This window comes from Triplophysa rosa, linkage group LG7 (assembly GCF_024868665.1).
Source record: "Triplophysa rosa linkage group LG7, Trosa_1v2, whole genome shotgun sequence".
NCBI classification, from domain to species: Eukaryota; Metazoa; Chordata; class Actinopteri; order Cypriniformes; family Nemacheilidae; genus Triplophysa; species Triplophysa rosa.
Genome location: NC_079896.1, coordinates 8274200 through 8292897, shown reverse-complemented (window position 1 = coordinate 8292897; position 18698 = coordinate 8274200). Strand labels below are relative to the sequence as shown.

Sequence of the window (18698 nt, the reverse complement as noted above, 5' to 3'; positions counted from 1 at the left end):
GAAATGTTCTATTTTGAGACTGTGCCATCATTGTGCTTCTGATGTCTCATCTAGGCATGATGCTGCAAGGCATTTATAGCAACTAGATTTGTCCCTGTGAAAATAATTCAATGCTAATACTGACACTGCAGTCAATTAGAAAACCAAAATATTACTTGTACATTCACATTACCAGAATTTGTTATTTAGTCTGATTTAGTTACTGCGCTTTATAATAACCCGACTGTTTCGTATCTTTTCTCTCTTGTTGTACAAAGCACAATAGCAGATCATGTCTTTGTTTTTGCTGAAGGACGAATTATGTCATGGAAAACTTTGTCTCACATGGGTTTAGCTCCCGATGCTCACTCTAAGCTATTGTTGTCAAGGGAACCTGGAAGCAGTAAAGCGAGGACTCTTAAGGGGGTGATCGAGGGGGGTAGACCTATGTGAGGCAATTATAACGGATTTAAAATGACACCATGCATGTACACAACTGCATTATGTATGGAGAAAATATTTCAAAGCCGTTTGTGATGGTCATCAGGCTAAAGACCAACAGTATAGACTTTATCATGAGTGCTTTACTATTTGTGAACCATATCAATATTATATTTAATCCAAAAGTGTTTATACACCAAATATAAGGTAGCCAATGTTTTATTGGTAAAGAATAAAGGTGCTCTGATATCACAATAGATGCGTGTTTCCATTCAACTTTCCATTCATTTAGTTTCCTGTTTTATAATTATTTTCTGTGTATAGAAACACAGTCTGGCTAATAAGAAGCCTATTTTACTTCAAATAAACACTGCTGCCCTGACGTTTTGCAATTTTCCTGAAGTGAGGACAGGTGTTTAAATAACCACAGTTTAAAATTATTTAGGGACACAGAGACCAAGACGTGGTAATTTCTTAACAGAAGTTATTCAGGCTTTATAAAAATATCTTAACATCTATTATTAGATGATATCAAAATAAACATTGCCAATAAATGGGCTGTTTTCTCAGCTGTTTCTGTTGTGGTTCACGAGACTAAACAGATTGAGGTGATGGTTCATACAGTTAAATAGGTCAATATTGATCTGATAAACCCTGGCATATTGACAAAACTCTAAACAGTGAAATGATGTGTGTTCAAGATTCCGTTATCGTTCAATAGACTATGCCACCTGATCTGAAGAACAACTAACCTTCAGGCTATTATGGACAAAGCAAATGAGAGCAGTTGGCTTTAGGTCATTTGACTGTGTTACACATCATCATTATCATTGGTGCAGTAAGAACAATAGACATCAGTTCTACTGAATAAAATAAGAGCTCAATTTAAAAAAGCACCAATGGGAGTGGAAATTTCTGCAGGAGATTTACTAAGGTGTACATTAAAAAACACAGGCACAATATTTCAATATTAATCTTCCAAGAGCAGTGCAAATTCGCACAAGGTTAAAGACATGCTTTTGGGCATTAAATAAAGCCACAAATATCAGTACCATGACTAGCGAAAACCTTAGCCCATATACTTTAGATATGTTCCTTCCACCTAACACCCCCATGAACTTTTTTTTAAACAATTTCGTATTTCCAGGGGGACCGTTAAAGAAAGAGACACATACCTTTTCCTGAAATCCTGTAGAATTCAACAAATCAGATGACGATTGAACTTGCTGAAGTGTTTCAAGAAAGTGTGCCTTATGCATCAGACGTTTAGCCAACGGTCCATATTGTACACATACAGTATGTGTTCACTTAATGTTGCTAAAAACACAACGCACACCCACATTTGGTTTTCAACATTTTTGATTTTCCATTAACTTGTATTGTTTTCTTACTGAGCTAATTCAAATTTTTTATCTCTAAAACCTGCCTAAAAACCTGCCTGTATCTCGACTGCATTTTCAATTTTCTTTTGACATTATGTATGTATGTTTATTAAGCTTTTAACCGGGGACAGTTGGCTTGACTGGTCCCCTTAATGTACTGTAGGTAATTTCATATTTTAGTATCCTTGTGGGGACATTTGGTTCTCACAACGTTGGCAAAACCAACGCACGCACACACACACACACACACGCACACACACAGAGAGAGAGAGAACAAAATGGATTATAACACAAAATGATCCACACAAACCACACATGCAAACAGAAGACAGACTTTAAAACTATGACAATGGCATTACCTTGACTGATATCAACCACAGAAGAGCAAGAACATTTATTATTTTAAGAAAAGTTCTAGCATCACATAAATTTGCTTTGGCTGTCATATGCTGTAAGTGGCACAAAGTGTTAAATAATATTAAATACTGTATATAAAATTAAATTAAACGTTTAGCTTATGACAGGTAGTGCAATACTGAATGTTTGAGGTACAATAAAGTGTCTGCCAATATTACATCCTTTAGAAAACGAATGATTGTGCATTAAAATCCTCTCTGTCCCCCCATGTGTCCGCCGAACATTCTATTGTTCCTATTATATTGCCTGTGACAGGTCTTGCCTGATGGGAAAAGCTCCATTTATAGAGCAGCCCTGAATGAAATTAATAAAAGCCTTTGTTAACTGTTGTGAGTTTAGAATTTCTAATGGCAAAGACACGCTATGTTTTTTCCTTGGCTAAAAGGTAGGGTTTGGAAATGTGATAGTCAAATCATTCCCATTGGAAATCATCACTCGCAAGAATGGAGGTGCTGTATGACCCTTGCGGTTGCTGAGGTAGTTCTGCCCACCTTGTTTGTCATCATGAGGAGGGGCTTGCCTTCTGAGGATGCCTTATTGGGTATCTCCTTCAGGACCATGGCAACGGTCTTATCTGCAGCCCTAGCGTCTTTCCCCTACAACAGTGAAATCAACAATGACTTATGTCAGGACAGAATATTAAGATATTATAAGTATTACTGCTCCTATGGTGGTACAAGGCTCAAAGACGTATGTGATTCACAGCAAAATGAAACACTATAAGCCACATATGAACACAGCTATGGGGCCTTAGTAAATACTTTCTCACTCTTACAAACGTCACACTTGGTTTTACTTTGCCTGATGAAGTGCGAGACACAAAAAGGCCACGGCAGTCATGTGAGTGATAGCGTGGCTGCCGTTAACCACCTTTATCAGAGCTGCGGAGACAGAGATGTATAGCTAGTCTCTTACTTTCACTCAACCCTTTCCTCCCCGGGTAAACAGAGCACCCTATTACTTCAAGAACAAGTAAAATATGGGTTGAATCGATTAGAAAAGCTGTACAATACTCCATTTAGCTCTGCATTAGTCGCAACAACAAAAACAAATGAACTACCAGTTGCAAGCTTTTTAGCTACATCTACATTATTTTAGCAAATATATGCTTGAGCATATACAGCCATGCAATCAAAAAAAATTTTTGTGATGACATGACCGTGTCCCTGTGCACAAAGCCAGGTCCATAAAGGAATGGTTGGTAAATAGTAAATTCAGAAAAACTGATTTTTTTTAATGGTCTATTATTATAGATACTGATACGTATAGATACTGTAGGTCCTGTTTCTCTTCATGTATTTTGGGACAGTATGATACAGATTCACATTTTTCTCTTTTCCATCTAAACCGAAAGCACCATCCATCTTTGCATTTCAAATTGTAGTCTGGTGGGGTGACTGCAATTAGATTTCATAAATATGAAATATAGCATCTTTGCGAATTTTTTTTATATTCAAATACTTCCCACACACACACACACACACAATTTACACCTTAAAACTCTTTCTATAAAACGTATTTCCTGACAGTCTAATCTAGCATGATTCTGCCAGTAGAGATAAGAAAAGTAATCTGTCTCTGTGAGTCAGACTGTGTCGTCACTCTCAGAATGAGTACCAAGTTCTCTATTCAATTACTCTGGCCTGTGATCGTGTCTTAGTGTTCTAACGTGCACTTGGCCTCACAGACATCTCTCCAGAGAACTTGACAACAATCCAAGTGTATGGATGTTAACAGAAACAAATTGACTGCTTGTGTATATGCGATTGTTGCTTGTTGAATTAAGATTGCATTAGTAAAAGGCAAGATTAATAACCTTTTGATTATAGTAAATGTATTCATTTTTGTCAGACAATCAATGATTGTCAGAATCTCAGCAGGCATTTGGCACCACACTGTTAAAGTGATTAACGCAAAAGAGAATTAAAATAACACAATATGTGCAATAATCACATCTGTGGAAATCACACCAATGTGGATATTCGACTCATTTATCACCTAATAAACACACATATATATATAAATACATAACTCAATATGTGCAATAATTGTAAACATTTTTGTAACAAAATAAAAATTTTAAAGGTCCAGTGTGTAATTTTCTGAAGGATATTTTGAAAGAAATGCAATATAATATACATAACTGTCTTCAGAGGTGAAGAAAGACCTTACACAATGAAGTGTTATGTTTTTAATTACCTTAGAATGAGCTATTTATATTTACATACGCCGCGGGTCCCCTTACATGGAATTTGCCATGTTGTTTCTACAGTAGCCCTAAACAGACAAACTGCACTACAGAGCGCGTTTCGTAAACATGTTATCTCCTTCGGCAAAGAAGCAAAAACGTGATGACATCTAAGTCCTGTGTCCGCCATTGCAGTGCTTAGAAAGGGAGGAGGGGGTGGAGTGAGCCATTGGTTGCAATTCACAACCTCACCACTAGATGCCGCTAAATTACATACAGTGGACCTTAAACTAAAATTTGTTTTGTACCAAGTTTAACAATTTTAATAGAGTCTACATTATTGTTTACAGCACAAGTGGTGAGGTCATGATAAGAAACTGGTTGTGAGTGTAATGCTGTAATGTTATTGCCACAGTTTACAGGGTATAATCTCACAAGTGGCTGGTATCAGATGTTATCAGTAGTGCTGAACTAATAAATTCCACGGTGTGCACAATAACATCTTACGCTGCCCCATAGTAACACTCTCTTGAAAATTAATATTTCAAGTAATTAATTACAACATTCAACAGTAGTGATACCACCTTTTCATGCCAATGTGTAAATTAATCATCACCAGTGTGCACAACGTCTCACATTTCCAAATTATGAAAAACAAAATGCTCCCTCATTTGTAAGCCATGCAGCAGAATATCTTTGTCTTAAAATTAATTTGGAGCCTTAATTATCATTCTAATTAGGGAGATGGTGATAATTATATGATCGCCATATGATTGTGAGCTACTCCAAAACTGGTGCTCGCACCCTGCATCATCTGTAGATTATGTAATATCAGGGTTTATAACACATGGCTGTTTGATGCATCTTTCCATTTGATGAATTTGCCCACAACTTCAAAGGGCCCATTCATGTTGAACAGCTTTGACTGGCCACAAATTGAGAATCATCTGGACTGAGTACCAATAGCCATTATGTGCGAACAAAACAGGGCCCTGCCTCTAATTTTGCATGTCTGTACAAGCAGGAACGGTTCGAGCAGGAAGCGGCTATCACAAAAATAAACCGGTCCGCAGCCGTGAAATGATTGAAGAGATAGGAGATGTCCTCGCATGAACTCTTATCTAAGGCTGAAACCTGTCTCATGCCAGAGAGCACTACAAAGCAGTCCAAGAAAAAGTATACCCACCGTGCTGGATGGTTTCCTACATTAAGACGGGACCACCAGTTTGAAAAGCTTAAACTTGATTCATAGTCACACTTCACCAGGAAGGTTTATGATATCTGTTATCCGTTAAGATCGCTATTTATATCACAGAGGTTGTTCGGCTGGCACGGGAGACTACGGAAGTTTGCGATTTAAAAATCGGTGTCAACTGGGCTTAGTTCTGGCATTCATTTTAAAGTCATTTTCTTGGGTCAATCGCCTAAGCTGTAAATGTCATGTGACATCACTCTGGAGCCACAGGACAATGATGCTGATTGGCTGATGGAACCGCAAGAATAAACAGTCCATAGATCTGTGCTGTTGCGTAAAATTATAAATAAATAAAAATAAAATTTGCAAGCCATTAAAATATGCACTAGTAAAACATCTTTTATATTAATGACTTTTTTCATTTTTGATGTTTTATACAGAGAAACGTTATTCCCACAAGATGTAGTTACAGCTTCTAACTGGGCCGTGCTAGCAATCCAACCCTCGACAGCTTGGACTTCACACCTGCCACCTTGAAATGTACATGATGGACACATCTGGCCAGGCTGGCAGTGCCTTGATGTGCTTATCGTGTTTTTACATTACCTATTTTGTGCCATAATACAAACAGCTGACAATCCAAAGTGCTCTACAGTCACAGCTGGTTCTAACAAGGCATTATAGTGAAGTTCTCTGAAAGATGACATCTCATGTTTTATATAGGCTACAGTATATAAACAATATCATCAGTTTGGTCATTTTTGCCAATTTGCAGCTGCAGCAGTGCTGCACACAGAATTACTGAATGGCCTAAATATGTGGCAAACTCCTGCACATTTAATGATTTTAATGTTCTCCCTGCGCTGGGAGCACTTTGTGCTGCTGATCTAATTACAGCCTTTCAGGCTAAACAGAGAAGGAAGACATCCTTTTGCTAATCTGGGATCATTTCTGACCAACTTTATTCTTAAAGTGTACAGAAACAGGTCTGTGAAGGCAGGTGTTTACACCTAGACGCCATAGCAAATAATACGTTTCAGTGTGGTCCAAAAGTTTAAAATTATTATTTTTATTCTTTTGTGATGTTAAATGAGATGTTTTTTCACAATATAGCATTTTTGGTAACAGTTTACATTAAGATTATATTTGTATATGCTAACATGAAGTAACAATGAGCAATATAGTTTACAGTTTATTGATCTTTATTAATGTTAGTTTATGTCAATGCAATTGTTTGTGTTAGTTCACAGTGCACAGTGAAATTAACATTAATAAATGCTGTACACCGTAAAAAAAAATGTGGCAGCTGGGGTGCCGGAAATAAACCGCAGAGTAGCAGTTTTCCCTGTAAAATTACATGTTTCCCTGTTTCTCTTGTAAATTTGCAGTCTTTTTCTGTAATTTTACGTTTAGCACAGCACGTAGACGTGTCCGCCATCTTGAAACGGTCCACTGACATCACTCACAGTTGACTAGAATGCCCCAACACTGCACTGCGCAGCCATGGCTGTGAAAACCACGGGGATTTAAATTCCCGAAAAATGGGATAACCTTTTGTTGCTGTCATGTGTTAGTGTAGCAGATATAATGTTTGAGTTTACACAACAATAAATATGTTTTCATAATCATACACAGTCAGCTTAATTTTTAGTGTTTTTGGACCGGCTCGCACCATTCCAATATGGCGGACCATAGAAACAGATGCTAATGCGGCATCTAGTTATTTATATCTATGGTTGGAACAGCATTGATTTTTCTAAAAATGTAGGTTGCAAGTAAACAGGTTCAATCAAAGATTTTTTACACTGTGAGAACAATACTTTATTGGATACTCGTTGAGCGCATTTCCACCATCGCGCCGAATCGTTCTCATTGCTTAATCGTTCCGTGCCGATGCATGCCAGCCGACACGTAAATGGTTTCATTTTCCACCACAGGGCTGATAATGGAAATTTTTAGAATGTAAACACAAACGAGTCACGCGCTGCCTTGGTAACACATGAGACTGAGCTATAACGCCTCTGCGCGCATTCATTAGCACGATTCAAAATTCAGAGCCGATAACAGTTTGTAATCGTGCCGTGTCGAACCAGGCTCACGTGGAAACATAACTGTAACCGTTTCAGACTGTGCTTAGAACGGTTCCCGCGCGATGGTGGAAAAGCGATCATTGATAATACAAAGTGTAAGCAGTAATTGGGAATTTTCTCATGTATCTGACTCACCAAACCCTTGTTATGTGGCATTATTGTCTTTTCCAAAGTCTCTTTGGACTACATTTGATCACGGCCCAGTGCAAGTAATCTTGATAATGAGACTCTCTGCTGCAGTGCAGACACCATTGTCGCTCACAAAACCAACGGAGAACAATTTAAAGGTCAGGTTTTATGTAAATCCTTTTTCTCAGTTCTCCTTTGTTCTTCAGCGACATGTTAAATGCTAATGTTAAATTCAGGGCGCCCGGCACGACACTTTTAGGTGCACAAAACTCTGTGACTTCAACATCTGAAGTAAGAAGAATTCATGGCAACCCTTTAAAGCTTGCTAAGTGGAGGTAGTAATTTTTAACCTGATCTCATGGAAAAATGTAACTTACAAGTCCGCGACTTCGTATGATTTATACTTAAACTTATGAACTGGGTGGTATGAATTCATATGAATTAGCCACCTTGTAAAATAGTTATAAATTGCCATGAGTTTGTGTTTATTTTCATGCGTTCCTGTCCTTTGATTTTTTTAGCCTTTTCGGTTCCCAGGGAATACATGAACTGATAACATTTATACCCCCGAGTGCACTTTTGGTGACTTGGGATAGAAGCACCTGTCAAATATAAAATATTACATAATCAATTAACGTGTAACTTTAAGCGGCATCAATAATACCCTGGATACTTGTTGTAGCTGTGAGATTTTTTAATAACTGTAAATGTCAATGTAAAGTTCATTGCGAGTTTCAATTCTGTGTTTTGATTTGCGTATGAAGACATAAGACTCCTTTTTCTAATTACTCTACTTGATAGCCACGGAGCGGCTTCATGTGTAAGCTTATCAAAAAATGAATTGCGAGCATCGAAAATATTACATGGAGGAATAATTACGGTGACACAAACACATTTACCAGCCTCGGATGATAAACAACTTGCAGAGGAGAACCAATCTATTTATGTGAAATAATTGGTTCATGCCTCAGCATGCAAAAAGTGTGCATCGATGATGGCACGGTGAGAGAGAGAGGGATGGAGAGAGATATTGCATTGCATAGGTTGTTTCCTGTGGTAGAGATGCAAGTGTGTTTGCGTCATATGAAACCATGAGAACATTTCATTCAATAACAGTCCAGAAATGTATACAGAAAACATTACTGAGTACAACGGCCAGAGAATATACATTACATCAATGACCCCATGAAGAAATATTGTGTGTAACTGTAAGAACAGTACGTTTCCTGTCGAAATGTATTAGTTTACATCAGGGTTACCACATACTTTTGCAAGGTGACCTTATCATCTTCATATGATTTGTTGTATGAGTGTTTAATGAGAATATAATGACTGGGCGGAGAGCTGTAATGAACCGGGACCCTATGTGGATGACCAATTTTTGGTGATCAAAACAATACAGGATGTATTTTGGGATTTTGCGAATGACCTGAACAGTCTGTTGTTTCCAATTCCCTTGTTTGGGAGCGGCAAAGCCTATTAGCATCTTTATTTAAGCAGCCTGAGTGTTGAGGTCCCCAATTAATGGGTGTCCTAACTTTCTCCTCTGCGTTTTGGGAGGCTGCTGGATTCTTTGTGGTTTGCGTCACTGGGATTGTCTTACGATGAATCTTCTCTTGTCTCAAAGGAATAGAGCACATCTAGATAGGAAAGCTGGCCACGCATGTTCGAACATAAGGTCAAAGGGTCACATAACTACATCTCAAGAGACCAATTTTTTGCTGGATCTCAAAGGTGTGAAGATTCGGAGTGTCTAAAAAGATGTTCAAATGATGCAGAATTGCATCTGTAGCTGCAATACCATTTCCTTTCAAGTTGCGCAAATTTTTTTGTTCGATAAAGGAATATTACACAAAACTGCAATTGAAACAGTTTCTGTCACATTTACAGGTCACACGGTGAACAAAAAAGTCACATGATCATTCTTTTAAAATGGCGAGAACCGCGGTATGTTTAGGCAGAACCCTTCATGGTTAAGGAAACCTCTACAATAGGTGCTTTCCTTCGCAAAAATGACTTTTTTTGAAAAAGCATTACATGTGCTTTGTATTTACATATTTGATGTGCAATGCTTTCTTCTAGATTTGGTAGAGAATGGCGCTGCCACTGCCAAGGTCATGGGAACGCATATAATGCCAGCGAATGCACACTGTACTATCAAAGTGTGTAGTTTAAATGTACTGTATGTCACTTTAAATAAAAGCATCTGCCAATTGGACAACAGGAATGCAATTACACCAAAAAAGGTCATAGGTAAGTAAAAGGTGTTTATATATCAAATCAAGCTCATGATGAAAAGGTAAATGGTTACACCGTATGTGAATTGCAATGCATGTCTGACAATGTATAAACGTATGAATAACGTGTCCCTGAACGTTGTGACTCACAAGTTTCCACTGCCTCTTTACAGTAGGAAATCTTTGTGTAGTCATATTGTGTCAGTCTAAATTCCTTTTTCGCTTCTGTGCTTTTTAAGAAAAATCTAATTTAGGACATTCTAGGGTCAGATGGCACTGAATTATGAGACGAGTGTTGTGTTCCCTTTCTGGCAACATAGAAATCAATGAATCATTCCAGTACTGATCTTGATTCTTATGTATCTCTACAATAAAAACAACCCTTCAGGTCTTTTTAATTGATCTTGTTAATGAGAAAAAGATGGAGATAAACATAGTATATGCTGAACCTGGCTGTATTGCGCTGTTGAAGGAATAGTTCAACCAAAAATGAAAATACTTGACCTGTTTATTTAACCTCATGTCATTCCAAACTTGTGACTTTCTTTTGCAGAACGTAAAAAAAGAAACTTTGAAGAACGTTTGTAAGCAAACAATATTGGCCCCCATTGACTTGTAATTTATTAAAATATGTTCTTTTGTTTTTCACAAAAAAAAGGAGTCATACATGTTTCTAAATTAAATGAGGGTGAAAATATTATGACAGAATTTTTATAATTTTTTGAGTGAACTTTAGTCAGTCCACATTATGTATGGTTCATTACAAAGTATGGCCTCCCAATGTCATGACATCAGCGTCCTCCATTTTACAACAAGGCCGTGCTGTCCCCTGGTTAACTGTGTTAACGTCAGCACGGTGCCAGCTAATGCTGTGTTCTCATTGGCTGTGGCACAGAAGAAACATTGTGCCATTAAACCACAATCTCGTCTCTGGGGGGCGGAAGCCAAGCAGGTGTGCTGTTGAAAATAAAATTCACCAGAGGGGCATGGCATTATTCTTTCAAACTCTGGCGAGGGAGGGGTGGAGGACATTGCATCCACTTGCGCATTAGTAAGACAGATGAGCAAGCCTTTCTGCTAGCTCACAGTCTATGACTTCCACAGATGGCCAATGTATTTATGGGGACTTCCTGAATTGAACAAAGGCAGAATATAGTGAGAGTGCTCAGTCACCAAAAAAGTTTGTGCCAAAGCTGCACACTGTCAAACTTTGTGGGCACGATGGCACTCAACGTCAGCTTTATTAGCACAACATTTTTACTCTATTTTTATTCTGTGGCATTGTTTTAAACAGAAACGGAGCCTTGTAAAATTGCATCATGCATGTTTCGGTAACACTTCGGTAACAGTAAGGTTGTATTCTTTAACAATTAGTTAATGCGTTAGCTATGATGAACTAATACTAAACAATACTTCTACAGCATTTATTAATCTAATTTTGTATTAATTGTAGCATTTACTATACATTTTATAAAAGTAAATGTATCTTTTAACATAAGGCAATGCACCACGAACTGACATGAATAATTGTATTGACATAACTTTTTGGACTAAACAATACATTTTATATTTTAAAATGTTTTCTATATATTAGTGTTTATATAACATATAGCATATTTTAAAAACTTTAAAAAATATAAAATGTATGTTTATTTCCAAACAGTTAGGTTTTAAGCTTAAGTTATGCCGTTAAAACAGCTTAAATCTGCTGACGGACACAATGCTTTGGTGTCACGGGTACATGCCAGCTGAAGATAATGAGGAAATTACGTCGCTCCATTTGCCAAGTGCATTCCAAACGTCTACATAATGGCACGCAAATGCCCTGTTCACTCCAAAGTCTAAACTCCAAGGGTTCTGCCCTTCGAAGGGAGTAGGGCATAGGAATGATGACTATATTTGGAATGTGACCCGTGACGGTTCGGTACGAATACCCCTAATAAAAATTCAACGATTCAGATTCTTGTGAATCATGTAGATCCGAAAAGTTTTTTTCAGAGAGTGGGAGGGGAATAGGGTTGGTGATTTATAAAATTAAAGTCTTCTGGTGCCATATTTTGAATACATGAGAGAATTCATTAATTCATTCATATTTTGAAAATTGTGAACATGCAATGAAACAATGACTACACTCTAAAAAAAACACTGGGTTAAAAACAACCCAACTTGGGTTGTTTTTAACCCAGCTGCTGGGTAAATATAGGACAGAACACATTTGGGGTTAAACTAACCCAAGAAGTTGGGTTATTAATTTGAACCCAGGAAATGGGTTGTTTTTCGACCCAAAAATTGGTTATTTCTTACAAAAATACTGGGTTAATTTGATTTCATTAATGGGTTATATTTTCAAATGTTTTTTTGTATTCCTTTTAAAATAATCTTGTAAAGTTAAATAAATCACATGATAAACAAATGATCAACATTGTATTAGCTTTATTTTTTCTAATTATTTTTAGTACATTACACACATTTACACACAAGTCATAAACTTCAAATGATTCAGGCATTATGTGCAAAAAAGTCAAAAGTCAGCGGTACAAAGTTAAATAAAAAAATACGTCATACGTCATATGATTAGCAGCTGCTAAAGTAGTGCAAATTGTGGCTCATGTGACAAGTTGTGTGACAAGTTGAAGCAAATGTTTTTTTTTACCATAGTGCAGTAAAACGGTACAAAGGCTGTCACTGGGGTGGTACTCTTTGAAAAAAAGTACACTTTTGCAACTAATAACTGCATATTTACATACTGTATCTGTACCTAAATGGTACATATTAGAGAGTACTGTTTTTTTAACCATTTTTCTGACAGCGCAGGAGAGAATCTTTTGAGTCTCATGTTGAGCCTAGTGCGTCTGGTATGTCAGGTGCTCTATATGTCTTTTAAATGTCAAATGGCTGTTATTTAAAACTGTACAAGAACTAACTGTATAGAGGACAGCCAAATAATATTAATAATAATAAAATATTTCCAGTCTTCTGTCAGGGCATTTAGCACAGATAGTTTGATCAGCCTATGAAATCGTGCTGTGTGACAGTGCGAGACACACATGACCACGCTCAAACATGCCTCTTCTAACATGCAAACACCTGTGCAGAAGCAGGTCATGAGCTTAACACCTGCTGCCTTGAAATATGAAACACTTTACACAACATCCACCAATCAAAGGATCGGTGTGTAGCAGAAAAAAAGCATCACAACCACCAAGGACAGAAACCGACACTAACGCTTGATGCATTGTGGGCATATTTATGTTAATAAAACCAAAAGTTGCACCTGAATTTTAAGTAATTTGAACATGCAGCAGCTTTCAGTGTAAAACCACAAGTTGAAAACAGTAAAAGTCATTGGAGTTTTCCCCCTATTGATTAAAATCCACCAAACACAGCAGATGTGGTTTGCTTGAAGGAGCTTTAGTATGTGACACCTCAGAGAGCAGGTATGGCCCTGAGCATTAGAGACACCTGCTATAGCATCATAGATCTAGGACATCAGCCGGAGGATGTCTCTTGTGAGGATGAATCTGCTTTCCTGGCTTTTCCAAGTCACGATAATCAGGCTAGATATAATACAGCTATGATAATGAGACTGAGAAAATTCATAGTACCCATACCTGCCTACACTGTTTTTGTCCATTCAAGCTTAATAACAGGACAACCGGTCAGAACAGATGCATCTTAATCAAATCTGACTCTGTGGTGGGGTTGTGCTAAATTTAGGTGTGTGTGCGCGTGTGCGCGTGGTGTGTGTGTGCGTGTGCGTGCCTGCGTGTGTGTGTTTAGGTGGTAATAAAGAGGGAATATTTGCCCTCTGGATTTGATTTTCAAGGCAGTTTTAACATTTATGAAGGCATGTATTTCTAGCTACTGTATGCTATAAATAAACCCATACAGAAATCTAAAAGATGCCTAAAATATGCTGATATGTGGATTTCACAAATATGTGTTTTAAAATAATACAAAATTAGCATTTCTTAATAAGAAAAAAATTTAAGCAACCTATTAAACCAAATTAACACTGCATTAAAATAAAAAAACATCACTAGAATACTTGTTTCCTAGTCACTTTATTAGATTATACCACTCTACTGTATACTGCACTTTTTTTGTTGTTTGTGTTTTTGGAAGTAATTTAATTTAAGTTGTTTATAAAACAACTCAGATTACATTCTCACATACTTAAATCTTGCTAAGACCATAGTAGGTCTATGTTTGTTGATCGGACTGGCTAGTGGCTAATAATAGGCTATAACCATTTGTATTTTATTTAATTTATATTAATTTTCATTTAGGCTATATTAATATTTCATTGTATAATAATTGTATTAATTAAACAATTAGTTGAATTGTATTGTATATTAATTTGATTAAATAAACAATTTGTTCAATGGTTTGTGTAACTTTGTCGCATTTCAGTTTAGCGACAGTAACGGTTCATCTACCGGTAAACCAAAATAATACTGACATACTTTTAACTTGGTATTTCTTTCGCTTGTTATCAGAAATAATCTGCGGGGACTCTTTGCGGATGTTTAGCGGTTTAAGCTTCCACATCCACAGTTTAATAGTTTTTCTGAGGCAATTTAGTACATGCTTTCAATTGCATTTTTGATGAAGTGTGGTGAAGATTAACCCTGCCTTATCCTTGTATCACATGTCAGTAGAAACAAAATATATGACAAAAGCAGTAACATCACAGGTGAATGGCGTAAAATCCATTATTGATAAGGCCCGTGAAGGGGAACTGGACCTGGGTCGCGGAGCAGAGGCGGACCTGAGTTGTGGTCAGGCGGCCAGGGAAGTGGACCTGGGCCATGGTCAGGCGGCCAGGGAAGTGGACCTGGGCCATGGTCAGGGGGCCAGGGAGGCGCAGGCAGGGCTGGAAGCCACGGAGGCGCTGGCTGCACCGGACTGGACACTGGACTGGATACCGGACTGGACACTGGACTGGATACCGGACTGGACACCGGACTGGACACCGGACTGGACACCGGACTGGACGCCGGCTGCTGCACCGGCTGGCCAGCGGGCTCTGGCTCCATGGCCTGCGGAACCTCAGGCCTACTGCCCCCCCCCAAATTGTTTTAAGGGAGACCTCCTCCACAAAACGTTGAAAGCTCCCTTGAGGATCAAAACTGGAAAGTTGAGTTCTGAGGGGTTTATTGAGGCTGCGACGGTAGAAGACCTTGAGTGAATCATCTGGAAAATCTGATTGCTGAGAGAGGTCCAAAAAGTCCTGGGTGTGATCCTCAAGGGAGCGATAGCCCTGGCGCAACATTAGTAGGCGAACTCCTACTGGATACTCTGTTGCTAGATCCATAGCGGTCTTGTATTCTGTAATGATGAGCTTGGTCAGGTGGGATCTAGTTGCAAACAGTATTTAATGCAACCGTAAAATCCAAGGACCACAAAGGCAGAGAACAAGGCACACCGAACACATCACAATATGAACAACACCGGACAACTCACACAAGAAACACAGGCACTATATATACACACACAATAACAAGACACAGGTGAATGCAATGATGGCTGACAAGTCTGGGCAAAGGGTTATGGGAAAAGTAGTATGAAATGAAAGTCCAAGTGATGAGGTGAGTGCCCTCTTATGGAGCACGAGGGCACTGCGGCTGACAGACGTTACAGATAAACAGGCAACATATATTTTGTATGGCAGAGGAGGTTTAATGATGAATAAAATGTGGTGTGGCAGAGTTGGCAGTAACACAAGAGAATGGAGCACAGGGGAGCATAGTGGTACTAAGGGCATCTGCTGCAAGCCAACACACTGTAGTAGATGACAACTAAAGATCCCCCTGTGTATACAAAACAGATGTTGCGTATTGTCTCTGCCGCCCATGTGTGATGGGGAACAAATCTTCAATATTAAAGTAAAAAATCAACCTAAATATAGTTATTTGAGTTTGAGAATCAGCATAGAATCAAATTTCTCAGTACAGCTAAAACTGAGCATGTAGCACACTACAATTAAGTATGTGTGATACCATGCACGACTGTCTAGGTTTTTAGTGCACGGTCACTATTAAAGGGATACGTCACCCAAAAATGAAAATTCTGTCATCATTTTATTGACTCGCCTTCGAGTTGTTCCAAATCTGTATACATTTCTTTGTTCTGATGAACACAGAGAAAGATATTTGGAAGAATGCTTATAACCAGACAGATTTTGCCCCCATTGACTACCATAGTAGGAAAAAATACAATGGTAGTCAAAAGTGGCCCAGAACTGTTTGCTGTGGATAGGATCTGTTTGGTTGTAAGCATTCTTCCAAATATCTTTTTCTGTGTTTATCAGAACAAAGAAATGTATACAGATTTGGAGTAAATGATGACAGAATTTAAATTTTTGGGTGAAGTATCCCTTTAAACATCAGCAAAATTCACTTTTAGCAGGTATATTTATATTTTTATATTTTACAGTTGTTCTGTTCCAGAAAAATGGACCACAACTTGGGTTGTCACGATATCAGGTTTTCACTTCACTGTTATTGCGTCTGAAATAATTCACAGGGGTAATATTATCACAATATCTATTTGAATATTTTTTTAATGAACAAATAATGCTATCGGTTAAATTCATCTTCGGTTTTGTTTATTTAGCATTTTCTCCTTTTTGGCCAACAAATCACACTTAAAATTTGATTGTAGGGATAAGAGAGAGAGTTTTAACCATTGTGGCTCTTAAGGCAAAACTTTAACCAGGTGCTGAATTATTTACGATGTTATCATATGTGTAGAATTAACACGGTATCAATTATCATGGTTTTTAATATTATGGTTATGGACAATACCCATATATTGTGACAACACCAACCAAAATTGACGACTTGCTATACAACACGATTTTTGTTCAAGCTAATTTTTAAAGGAAGAACATTCTTCTCCTAATACCATCCTTAGCTGGCAGGCAGGTAACAAACTGGTTAATAGCTGTGATATAAGATGTCCCACCCTGTTTCAACTTCCTGTTTCAACAGAAAATACATCAACGCAACTGCACTATGGTCTTTAACTAATGCAGTGTTCTTCAGTTCATCTTTATCCTTACCATTACTACAGTATTTCTTATGTTTATTTACAACAACTTGTACCAAAATTAAGCCCCTCATTTACTGTCTTGCTGTCAAATACATGTGATTCAGCAAACACTTCAAGACCCATCTAAACACAAAGCGACAGATGTTACGATAATAGATTTGAACAATAACCACTTTCCTGCCATTGCCAACTGGTACTGCAGTAGTATATATGCGGGTCATAGTGTCAAAATGATTGACAGGTATGATTGATGGGGTCATTGACCTTTGCAGAGGGGGGAGGGGTGAATTACTTCCGGACCACCCACGTTGCGAGGGACTGCCCACTTTGCGTTGACCTTTGACTGTATCCGCCCCTTAGTGTGGTACCGCCCACGTCACGTTGAACTTTTGACCGTGCCCTCACGTCCCATTTTTCCGGGGTATGTATTAGGGCATGTTTTAGGATGTATTGCTACATATCTTTAGCATGAATGAAAATATGTAATTTAAAGGAGATGATGAGATCATTATTAATACGCAATCATTGGTTATTTAAACACCGTTTAAAAATAATAATGAATAAGACAACAACTACACAAACACTGTTTGAATAAACAAACAGGTTTAAATGAATAATCATGTTATTAAATAAATAAATAAAGCATCTATTAAATAAGTAAAGAAGTAATTATACAATGTATTCAATATATGAGAGAGGAAAGGCAGAGAGGCCATGCAGATTACCTTGTTTTTCAGAGTTTTCACCCAGTCTATAACATTCCAGTGAGAGGTGTCCGCACCAAGGCTCGTAAATTTTTTTGAAAGAGGAGGATTGTAACCGAGTGTATTTCAACTTGCTTTAGACCTGTAGGTGACAGCGTCGGACGTTTTAATCGAGTACGATTTGTTTTATGTCCATAGCGTGAAATCATACGTGCTAGCAGCTCGGTTCAAGACAGCGAAGCTTTGTTTAGGAATAACAACTGTTCCCCACCTGGCATCAGTAGATCACATGAAACAATGCGTGACGAATCGTATCCGGACCTCTCTGTACTCACGATTTAAACCGTTTTGAATCGTCAATCATGTCATTTATGTCATAGACCCTTTGTCGCGCATCTGGCTCATGTTCACACCACATGCACCACTTTCATCATAAGCATAAACGGGGGGAGGTTTTGTTAAATAAAAGCGGGAAAATAGCGAGGGCAAAATACACAGACATCATCATGGCACGCCCGAGCAGCTCTCCTCAAACCCCTCCAAGAGAATGGGACGACGATCTATTTGAAGAGAATCTGGCTCTGGCACCGAAAAAACCACAAGGGTATATCGGTCTGACAAAGTTTCTTCACGAAAATAAGAACAACGTGACGGACGAAATTTTGATGGAGAGTAACCGCGTGATAGGCTACGCGTTTAACAAAGAGTCTCGAGTTGTAACCCTCTACAGCGCTGACAAAAAAGGCGAATACGTACCCGGACAAGACACCTGCGTGGCGTTCCCTGACAAGGACTGGACGTTGTTTTACAACTACGTCTGGAAGGATTTAAACGACAGTCGCGAAGAACCTTTGTACATCGCAGAGTGGGACTCGGTAAC

At 38.2% G+C, this 18698-nt stretch overlaps 1 protein-coding gene across 4 annotated transcripts in view; it reads right to left on the bottom strand.

Annotated features, from left to right (window-relative positions):
- pex5la (peroxisomal biogenesis factor 5-like a) overlaps window positions 1–18698 on the bottom strand; it is an 89978-nt gene that overhangs the window by 38313 nt on the left and 32967 nt on the right. For 3 of the 4 annotated variants that reach the window (XM_057337133.1, XM_057337137.1, XM_057337134.1), the window contains exon 2: window positions 2711–2815. The exons of the other annotated variant lie outside the window; for it this stretch is intronic. In XM_057337133.1, coding sequence (XP_057193116.1) covers window positions 2711–2815 — 105 coding nt within the window. The remainder of the gene's footprint in view (window positions 1–2710; window positions 2816–18698) is intronic. 4 annotated transcript variants of the gene reach the window in all.